The 11,436-nt window shown below is 45.3% G+C and overlaps 1 protein-coding gene across 1 annotated transcript; it reads left to right on the top strand.

Annotated features, from left to right (window-relative positions):
* The first annotated feature begins 1,316 nt into the window (after positions 1 to 1,316).
* On the top strand, positions 1,317 to 10,716 carry LOC121797233 (peptide chain release factor PrfB2, chloroplastic-like). Its single transcript, XM_042195989.1, has 7 exons — positions 1,317 to 1,868; positions 2,174 to 2,386; positions 2,947 to 3,048; positions 9,284 to 9,421; positions 9,756 to 10,060; positions 10,179 to 10,332; positions 10,404 to 10,716. The coding sequence occupies exons 1-7, from the start codon at positions 1,488 to 1,490 to the stop codon at positions 10,536 to 10,538; spliced, it is 1,428 nt and encodes a 475-aa protein (XP_042051923.1). The 5' UTR covers positions 1,317 to 1,487; the 3' UTR covers positions 10,539 to 10,716.
* Positions 10,717 to 11,436: the final 720 nt, after the last annotated feature.

The following is an 11,436-nucleotide window of genomic DNA, read 5'->3' as shown; positions in this document are numbered from 1 at the left end:
GAAGGTCGTGTTTGTTTTTAGATGGCGACCGCAACTGTGGAAGAGAAGATGGCGACGATTTTTGGAGGATTAAACAGGTAACACCTCATAATCACCATCTCGGTATCTTCTCCGATGAATATGGCACAAAGGCATGTGCAGTGTTATGTCAAAGTATGTGAATTGTTACACTCCCTCTGTCCATCAGGGCACTCATGCCGCGAAAATCAGACACAATTTCAGCCACAACCCATTTTTTTCGTGGCACGTCGACATTTTTAATTTTAGTCACGACACCTGCATTAAGGCAGCCCCATTTTAAGGCATAATTATTTCACAATTTTTCATGTTTTTTTTTCTTTTTAATTTTTTGAGTGAATTATGCAGATGGTCCTTGAATTTTGTGTTTTGTACGCCAATAGTCTCTGTACTTTAAAAATATCATGGGTAGACACTTGACTAAAGTGTGATCACATTTGTTTGTACTTTTTCACTATTCATCACAATTTTGCACTGAAAATGCCCCCAAGACATGGATGTCATTTTCGGACTTTTATAAAAATGGAATATCTGGGTATTGGATATGTTATTTTCTCTATTTCTCTCTTTAGTATTGGATATGATATTTTCCTATAGTTTGAGTACCTGAAATTTAGAGTTCGGGGTTTAGGGTTTAAACCCTAATCCTAAGTGCCTAAACCTTAAACCCCCCACTTTCGTTTTGCAATAAATTTATATCAAATCCTCTCTTTCTCTTTAACTGTTAGAAAGTAAAAATTAAAATAAAAAATACTATGAAATTTTTAAATATATTAATTATAAAAACTTTAATAACTAATTTTTTTTCCAAACACCGTACAAACTATACACAACACACTGACAATGAAGCGTAACTCAATTGGTAAGAGACTTCCCCTCTAACCAATAGGTCAGGGGTTCGAGATATTACTATGATAAATGGGGAACCATTGTTGATCTTCTTAAAAAAATGTACACACACAATGCACACTGCAAACACATTCGCAATACACACGTTACATAGACACACTCACACACACAATGCATGTAGTGTGAGCAATGTCCATGGTGTAGTGTGTGGTTGTGTGCTTAGTGTGTGTATTTACTATTTAGTTATTGTGTGCCACTTGTGTGTAACATGCAAGCACAATTTTTCATTCCATTATTACAATTTGTACATAGTATTTCCCTTTATATTCTTTGCACAAGAATTGAATAAAATTATCATTTCACTCTAATCCCGAATCTTATCTTCATTCTCAATTATTAATTACATGGCCTAACAATTTATCTTAAAACGAAAATAGGTAGAGGAAAAAAATAAGGATTGAGAGAATTAATTTCTTTAACGCCGTCGTATTCTTTGCCTTCCCCGTTCTGCACTTCCTAAAATTTGAAACTTAAACCCTTTGTCAAAACCTCACACTAATTCTCGATTGAACACCCAAATTAATCTTTATGAATCAGTCACATTAATCCTGATCGGAAAAATGTGGTCTTTGATACAGAAAAGTTTATGCCGTAAAATCCGACTTCATAGTTCGATCATTAGCTGTTTATTGAATTCTGTCCCTAAACACCAATTTTACTATTCTTCTAGCCCCGCCTGCAATCATACAGCTCCTCCTTCTGCAATTGGAGCCGAGAAAAATAATGGACTCTTTTCGTCATTTGATGCGAAATGGAGGGGATCAAATTTTATGCGATTCTTGAGCTCTCAGACTGCTGCTGAAGCATCCTCTTCCCACGGGCTGACGGTGGGAGGAATCATTGCAAACAATTGGGTGATTTATGATGAAAACGAGAGCGATTGGAAGAGTCACGCTGCTGCCATTGCTCAGTCCATTCACCTTATCAAGAAGCGCCTAAGAGTATGTTTGTGACAGCTTCGTGTCTTTGGATCACAATGGTTGATTGTGAATTTTAGCTTTAAAACATCTAATTGATACTTCTGTTGGTGTTATTTTAATTGCTCGAGTTTTTTTTGTGATTGTAAAATTAATCTCTGATGTTTGACTGTGTTGGAGTCCTGGGGCACAAAGAATTTGTGAGTTGGCAAAGTAATTTGTGCCATTGTTGATGCCTATCTCTGTAATTGGTTGCGTGCTGATTTTTTTCTATTTGATTCTTTGAGTTTGTTAGGAGGAGTTATGACATTTACTTTGTATTTTGCCAGTGGAAAAAATTGATATCTAAACTGGAGGTGTTATCGAAAGAGTTGGATAAGCCAGATTTGTGGGATAATCCTTCTCATGCAGGAAAGATAAGTCGAGAGCACGGCTCAGTTATGGGAAAAATGAAAGAGGTTAATGCTTTTGAGCAAGAGCTTTTTGAACATTTTGATATGATAAAGCTTGCTCGGGAGGAGAATGATGCAGAATTGGAATCGGTGGGACTCAATTTTTTCTCCTTATAACTTTTATCTAGCATAAAACAATACAGCAGTAATTGTTTGACCTTTAATGAAACTTCTAGGATTTTCCTTTTATTACCGATAACCTAATTACTAAAGTTTATCATATGATTAATGAATGCCGAGGGCAGGTGCTATCTGATGATTTTTTTTTCACCTTGAAATGTACCTGAAGTGTGAATGGAAATGTTCGTTATACATTATGGAAAATCTTTGGATAATGCATCCGAGCTTGAGAAGGGGCATGTTGCATGATATCAGTTATTATCCTGTAGAGTCTCATTTCAAGCTGTTGGAGGGGTGGAAGCAACATAAATAGTATGACCTTTTCAAGGCTAATCAATGAAATAAAAGGAAATCAATAGGTTAAATTTCATTCCACTCCAGTAAAAGTATAAAAATATGCTTTTCTTATGATAGTAATTCTATTGTTCGCATATAATATACTCTCTGTTCCTTTAAAAATTTAAGGGTGCCTTAATTTTTTGATCAATGATTTCATGCCCTTGCCTATTCATTTGTTCTATTTGTTCCAGGAATCCTTGAATGCTCTACTTGTCATAAGAAGGCATCTCAAAGAAAAGGAGCTTGAAGCTTTGTTAGCTGGGGAACATGACCCATGTCCTTGCTTCATAGAGGTAAATTTGTCAGTTTTTCTTAATATACTTATGATGTTTTTACTTGCCTTGACCAAGTTATATATTTTAAGGACATCAAACCTTGCATCATCATTCATATATAAGGCTAGTTTACTCTTTTGGATGGAGTGAGTTCATGATAGATGAATATAAAATAGAATGACGTGAATGCTTATTTTCAATGATTCACCCTTGCTTCATATGATCCATTGAGGGAAAATCTTTAGCTAGCATACTTGTTTTCATGGATTGGAAAAATGAGCATGAAATCACATTGTTGAAGCATTAAATGATTGATCCTATATTTTATGTTTTTTCCCTTTGTCTCTTTCAGTTTTCCTGTTTCCTTTTGTTTGACATTACTGTTTTGGTTTCCAATTTCCTTCAGGCTCCCCTGTAGCATTCTCTACTTTACCTGTCTTCTTCTTTCTATCCTTCACTGTCTTCACTTTTCTCTGTTTCTCTTGTACTTAAACTCAGAAAGATAGACTCTTTACTTATAGACTATGGATATAACAAGAAATAATTGAATCACAATAAAATAGGAACAAACTAACAAACTAATAAACTAGCCGCTTCCCTTTGCCTTCTCTTTCTTCCTTATTTCTCTCCGCAGGCCGTGCCTGCCGCATCTGCTTCCTCATTCTTCTCCATCGGCCAAACTACCTCCCGATTTCCTCGGCGGTAGACCCACCATGCCCCTGCCGTATCAACTGCCCCACCCGTCGAAACAGCCTTGTCCGCAAGGCTGAAAAAAGGAAATTGGCCTTGCACGTCCGCCACGTCCATCCATGTGGACTCATCGTCGTCCATCCCTTGCCACTTGATGAGGACTTGGCTGTGTGCCTCGCCATCCCGCTGGTCAGTTCGGGTGTCCAGCACTTTCTCGGGCAGAAAGGGAGGGTCGTTTCCGCCCAGGCCTTCAGGCAGATTGGCCTCTGCCGGGGCCTCCCCTACGGCCCGTTTGAGCAGCGAGACGTGGAACACGGGGTGTATGCGTGTCGTCTCGGGGAGCTGAAGGCGATAGGCTGTTGCCCCGATGCGGGACTCTATTCGAAATGGCCCGAAGAAACGGGGCGCCATCTTCCTATTGCGGGAGGAAAACAGGGTGGATTGCCGGTGCGGTCGGAACCGGACATAGACCATCTCCCCTACGGCAAACTCCACGTCCCGTCGTTTCCTGTTGGCCGAGGCCGTCATTCGGTCCTGTGCCCGCCGGAGGTGATGACGCAATAATTCCAGCACTTCATCGCGGGAGCGAAGCGTGTCGACGACTGCTTGTGCTCGAATTTCCCCGGGAAGGAATGCGTGCAACGTAGGAGGGGGTCGCCCGTAGACCACCTCGAAAGGTGTCATCCCAGAGACGGAGTGAACGCTGGTGTTATAGCAGTACTCCGCCCAAGCCAGCCATTTATTCCATTGCTTTGGTCGGTCCGACGAGAAACAACGCAAGTATGTCTGCAAGCATCTGTTTAGTACCTCGGTTTGGCCGTCTGTTTCCGGGTAATAAGCAGAGCTCATCTTTAGTTTAGTTCCTGTGGCGCGGAAAAGCTCCTTCCAGAACGAGCTCAAAAATATGGGGTCTCGATCGGATACGATGGACCGGGGTATACCGTGGAGGCGAACGACCTCGTTGGTAAACAGCTCTGCTACTTGTCTGGCCGTGAATGGGTGCCGTAATCCGATGAAGTGCCCATACTTGGACAGTCGGTCGACGACCACGAAGATGCAATCAAACCCTCCGGCTCGAGGTAAACCAGAAACGAAGTCCATGCTTACATCCTCCCAAACACGAGCTGGAATTGGGAGTGGCTGCAGCAGGCCCGCTGGCGATCTTGTGTCGGACTTGTGCCTCTGGCACGTCGCACATGCTGCGACGAAATGGGAGACTCTCTTCATCATTCCCGGCCAATAGACGTTGGAGGCCAACCGGCGATAGGTGCGGTATGCCCCCGAATGCCCCCCTGTTGGCGTCACGTGGAACTCGGCGAGGAGCCTAGGTATCCACGGGGAGTGGGGAGGGACGACGATCCGTCCTTTGTAGAAGAGGGTGCCGTGCACCAGCTCGTAGTGTCGGGCGGCTGGTCGGCCTGCCTCGAGGGCCGTCTTGATGCCTAGGAGTGTGGGGTCCGCGGCTAAATCGCTCTGGACGGTCGACCATTCCGGCCAAGCTGGGAGGGACAAAGCCGAGAGCTCCACGGGCTCGTCGTCCCGCCGGGAGAGGGCATCGGCCGCCCGGTTCAGCTTTCCCTCCTTATAGACGATTGTGAAGTCGTATCCTAGCAGCTTTGCCGCCCAATTTTGTTGAGCCGGGGTCGCCAAGGGGTGGGCTAGGAGTTGCCGCAGGCTGCGTTGGTCGGTGTGGACCACAAACCGGCGGCCTAGCAAGTATGGCCGCCAATGATGAATGGCGAGGACGAGAGCCATAAGTTCCTTCTCGTATGCGGATTTGGTTAACCTGTGGCCGGCCAGGTTCTTGCTGAAGTATGCAATTGGTTGACGATCTTGCATTAGGACCGCTCCTAGGCCGCGGCCCGAGGCATCGCACTCGATCACGAATTCTTTGGAAAAATCTGGCATTTTGAGGAGGGGGGGCTGATGTCAAAGCCGTCTTGAGTGCCTCAAATGCAGCGGCTGTCGCCGGTGGCCATGCCCATAGTCGCTTCGGGGTCGCGGATTGCGGCTTTTTTAATAGCTCCGTGAGGGCGCTGCAATTTTGCCGTAGTCCCGGATGAAACGGCGGTAATACCCGGTTAGGCCAAGGAACCCGCGCACGCCCTTCAGTGAAAATGGGGTGGGCCAACGGAGGACTGCTGAGATCTTGGCCGGGTCCATCTTAACGCCTTCGAAGGACACGATGTGGCCTAAATATTCGACGCTGGCGCGGCCCAGGAGGCACTTCTTTGCGTTCACCACGAGTGAGTGAGCCTGCAGGGCCGTGAAAACCAAGTGAAGGTGGCGTAGATGGTCGGGCCACGAGGTACTGTAGACGAGGATATCGTCGAAGAAAACCAACACGTACTTCCGCAATGCCGGCCTGAAAATATCATTCATGAGGCTCTGGAAGGTAGCCGGGGCGTTGGTGAGGCCGAATGGCATGACCAAGAACTCGTAATGGCCGGAGTGGGTTCGGAAAGCAGTTTTTGGGACGTCCTCGGTCGCCACCCGGATTTGGTGATATCCCGCCTTCAAGTCGATCTTGCTGAACCAACGGGCCCCATGTAGCTCGTCCAGCAGTTCCTGTATCACCGGAATAGGGTACTTGTCCGGAACCGTTCGTTTGTTCAACTCCCAGTAGTCCACGCAGAACCTCCAAGAGCCATCCTTTTTGCGAACGAGGAGTACCGGGCTGGAGAATGGACTCGTGCTGGGCTGAATTACGCCTGACTCCAGCATTTCTGCCACGAGTTTTTCCATTTCGTCTTTCTGTAGATGATTGTAACGATATGGACGAACGGAGACGGGTTCCGTACCGGGGAGAAGTGGTATTTTGTGGTCAATCTGGCGGCGGGGCGGTAGGTTGGACGCGGATTCCGTGATCGCGGGGAATTGCTTGATCAGCTGCCGTAATTGGTCGGTGGCCTTGGCCGACAGGGCCGGGTCGATGCCGAAGGGGGATGCCGACGGCGTGGTGTCGATGGAGTGGAGGATCCAACCGCAGTCGCCGTCCTCCAAGCGACGGAGGTCCCCGGTGGAGCAGGCCCGCCGCATGAGTGATGGGTTTCCCTTAAGGGCCACGGGTCTGCCGTGGACCGAGAAATCCATCGAGGAGTGTTGCCAATTGACCATGACGTACCCCAGGGAGGCGAGCCATGACACTCCCAAAATGATATCGATGTTGCGAAGGGGGAACACATAGCAAGATATGGTGAAGTCCTCGTTTGCCATTGTAACCGTGACCCCTTTGCAGATTCCAGCCGCACGCCGCGTGGAGCCGTCCCCTAGAACGACGGAGTAGGGAGACGTTGGGGTGATCCGCAGTTGGAGCTATTGGGCGCATTGCTCGGAGATGAAACAGTAGTTTGCCCCGCTATCCACCATTATCTTGACCTGCTGCTGCCCCACATGGCCGAACAATTTCATGGTATTTGCCGTGTCCAGGCCATGTAGGGATAGGACGGAGAGCTCCGGTTTACTTGCATCTTCCAGCTCCTCCTCGAGCTCCAGGTCCTCAGTTGGCAGCTCGTCGTCGTCGCAGATGAGGACATTGAGGGTCTTGGGCGGGCACTTGTGAGTCGGGCTAAACTTGAGGCCGCACTTGACACAGGTGCCAGCCGCGATATGCCGCCTATATTCTTCCGGGGAGATATTCCGGAAGCGTTTGGATATTGGCCGGGACGAGCCTGTGGAAGGGAGCGGAGAGGGCGCGCTTGAGTAACCGGTGGTCGACGGGCGACGCTGGTGCCCGGTGTAGGGCTGCGACACCGTGTGGGAGGGGGCAGGGGCTGTCCTCTGAGGTTGCTGTGATGCGAGCACATCTATGTCCAGTGCCAACTCGACAGCATCTTCATAAGATGTGATCTTTGCGGCCTTCATCTGGAGGCGCACCTCCGGCCGGAGGGCCGCCATGAAGAAACCGAGGTACTAGTGGCAGGCTATATCTGGTACCTGAGCGAGGCGTGCCTCGAATGCCGCTACATATTCTGCGAGGGAGCCCGTGTGTCGGACTGCTGCAAAAGCCTCGTACTCGTCCAGGGCCCCATTTCCCCCGAAACGCTTCATCAACTCACGAGCAAACCGGGGCCAGGAGAGGTCTGGATTCCGTCTCCGCAGAAGCTGATACCAGGGGAGGGCGGCGCCAGCCAGCGCCACCATGGCTACGCCCACCCGCTTCTCGGGCGCCGTATCCGAAATCAGGAAGTATTGCTCCGCCCTTGCCAGCCATGCGAGGGCGTCGGTGCCGTCAAACGTCGGCATAGGGGATGGGGACTGGTTGCCAGTTGAAACCGAATTTGATTCCCGGTTCTCGGAGGAAGCCTCGTCCTCCGGAGGGACCTTGGTACCGGGGGTGAGGGACGCGAATCCCGCGCGCACTTCGGCCAACAAGGAGTCGAGCTTGGACTCCAATGATGTGACCCGTTCGTTGAGTTCCTCGTTTGCCTTCTCCACCGCGTCAAGGCGAGAATCACCTCGAGAGTTCACCATCGTTCACCGCACCAATTGTTAGCGGAGTAAAGGCAGAACGTTGAGTCGGGCACGAGATGTACCCCTTTGGTTGTAATCCCCACAAGCACCCAAGTTCACAATAATGTTTGTAGGGAAATTTGCGGACTTTATTGATAGAATTCAAGACTCAAAAGACAATCCTCACTACGGAGGCGTACGACAAATCCGTCGTCCAAAACAAGTGATCACTAACCAGATCATTATTCTTGCTAGCGTCTCTCTACTTATAGACTATGGATATAACAAGAAATAATTGAATCACAATAAAATAGGAACAAACTAACAAACTAATAAACTAGCCGCTTCCCTTTGCCTTCTCTTTCTTCCTTATTTCTCTCCGCAGGCCGTGCCTGCCGCATCTGCTTCCTCATTCTTCTCCATCGGCCAAACTACCTCCCGATTTCCTCGGCGGTAGACCCTCCATGCCCCTGCCGTATCAGTCTCTTTCAGTTTTCCTGTTTCCTTTTGTTTGACATTACTGTTTTGTTTTCCAATTTCCTTCAGGCTCCCCTGTAGCAGTCTCTACTTTACCTGTCTTCTTCTTTCTATCCTTCACTGTCTTCACTTTTCTCTGTTTCTCTTGTACTTAAACTCAGAAAGATAGACTCTTTATTTAAGGCTTCTAAAGCTTATACCCTTTCAAATTGAGTTTTGACATGCATTTCTGGTCAGAGTCAAAGTTTTATAAAAAATAACAAGCAAAAAAAATTTGTTGGGGAAGTGCTTTGTGAAAGAAACTACAGAACCATAGTTATGTTGCTTAAGAAACTAGTCCATAGCCTTGGGATACTGCCATGAGAATACATGAAAAAAGGGAGAAAGGAGAAAGAAAAAGAGAAGGTTTAAGATCGAGGTAGCATAATATTTATTGATAATCCAGTCACATCTTTTACTGCATTTGCAGTTGAGCCTCCAACATATTACTATGTGACTGTTTGCGAAATTTACACTTTGCACGATCTTATACTTTTTAATTGGGTTTGGAACCTGTTTTGCTTTGTCTCATACTGGAAATTTGTTTTGATACATTGTGAAGCCAAATGTTGACACCACTTAGTGCTAAATCTAGGTTCAAGCTGGAGCAGGTGGTACTGAGAGCATGGACTGGGCTTCAATGGTCATGCAGATGTACAAAAGGTGGGCTGAAAATCGTCATTTTAGAGTTACTGTTGTCGAGGAAATCCCAGGCGAATTGGCAGGAATCAAGGTGTTCATGCTCTTAAGACTTAACTCCTTATACTAACTTGAACAATAAACTTTTAACGCCCACGTATGCAAGTAATGTATGCTTCAAATATCCCTACTCCGGAAACCATTGATCTGTTCTGTCCTTTTTTGTTTATAGATCACGAGAATGTTTTCATGGTAAATCTGTTGAATAGGTGATGGACTTCATCATTATCAGTTATGTCTGCTCTCTTCCATGAAAAACAATGGTGCTGTATAATGCATTACAACAAAATTTGAACTTGAATCTTTATTGTTATTACATCATTCTGATTTTGCCTGTTTCGTTTGTCTCATCAAATCTCAACTTTCAGAGAGCGACAATCAAGGTTGACGGTGATTATGCATATGGATATGCCAAAGCAGAAGTTGGGGCACATCGTCTGGTGCGCATCTCTCCGTTCGACAGCAATAAGCGCAGGCACACCTCCTTTGCTTCCGTAGCTGTAATCCCAATCCTAGGTGACGATTTTTCCCATGTCCAAATCAACGAATCCGACCTACGCATTGAGCGGTATCGATCCGGGGGCCCTGGGGGCCAGCACGCTAACACAACTGACAGCGCTGTACGGATCACTCATATCCCAACCGGAGTCACCGCCTCTAGTCAAAACGAAAGGTGCAGATGCAACCTTGTGCATTTTCATAAGAGGCCCACATTCCAAATGTTGTCAATTTTTTGCCTTTTCAAAATGCAATAGTACCATTTTAAGGTAAAAACATGTCCGATAATGCAGGTCTCAGCACCAGAACAAGGCTTCTGCAATGGCCGTGCTCCAGTCGCGGCTGGACCAACTTGAAATTGTCCGTCAAGCACAGATAAACGCAGAGCACACACAGTCACTCACTGACATAAACTTCGGCAGCCAGATCCGGTCTTACGTGCTCCACGTATGCATCTCAACATCTTCTTCACTAAATTGCTCTCTCCCTTGCTGATCAGTCTTCTTTCTTATTCGCAGCCTTATAGAATGGTGAAGGATCATCGTACCGAGTACGAGGTTTCGGATCCGGATTCCGTCCTGCAAGGAGATGTTGATGGATTCATCTTGAGCTTTCTATCTTCCTCTTTGGACAAAGATATTGAAGATGATTGATAGGGATTTTCTTGCTTCCGTTTCATGCACACTGTAACTCTTAACCACTCTTAACCCAAAATTGCTTCTCTCTTTTTTAGGAAATATAGTTGGATTTGGTTGAACCGAATAATGTGGTGAGATGTAAATGGATGGATTTATTTTTTTGACTAATTCTAGTTTACATTTACAATCTGAATTTTAGTTCTTATGATCTCAACTTCAATTTATTTATGGATTCATAAATCAAACAAATAAATTAAATCTATGAACCAATTGATTGAAAAACAATACTGAAACAGACAGCAGCACTTCTTAGCAAACTCCGCCACCCCTCATCGGACCTAGGGGTGAGTCGATATGAGATATCGTATCGAAAACGTTGTATCGTATATCGTATCGAAAATATCGATATGAAAGAATTTCATATCGTTATCGTATCGAAAGTTTCGATATATCGAACTTTTGATATGGATAATATCAATATCGTTATCGTATCGAGATTTCGATATATCGTACCGAAATTCGATATATCGATATATTATCGAAACTTTCGATATGGATAATATCAATATCGTTATCGTATCGAGATTTCGATATATCGTATTGAAATTCGATATATCGAAATATCGATATTGTATCGAATATCTGTATATCGAAAATTATAATTTCAAAACTTAAAATTCACACAAAAATTAATGAAACTTCAACACAATAAAATTAATACTGTTCTTATCTCCATAATCAAAATGCAACACAACCAAGTACAATTAAATGGATTTATATATATTTATAATTTTAAATTTTAATATGTATTGAATTTCAATATGTTTCGATATATACGATATATATCGTATATTCGATATAAAACGATATATCGCGATATAAGGAAATTCATATCGTTATCGTATCGAAAACT

The sequence above is a fragment of the Salvia splendens genome, chromosome 3, assembly GCF_004379255.2.
Source record: "Salvia splendens isolate huo1 chromosome 3, SspV2, whole genome shotgun sequence".
NCBI lineage: Eukaryota > Viridiplantae > Streptophyta > Magnoliopsida > Lamiales > Lamiaceae > Salvia > Salvia splendens.
This window is presented reverse-complemented; position numbering and strand designations above follow the sequence as displayed.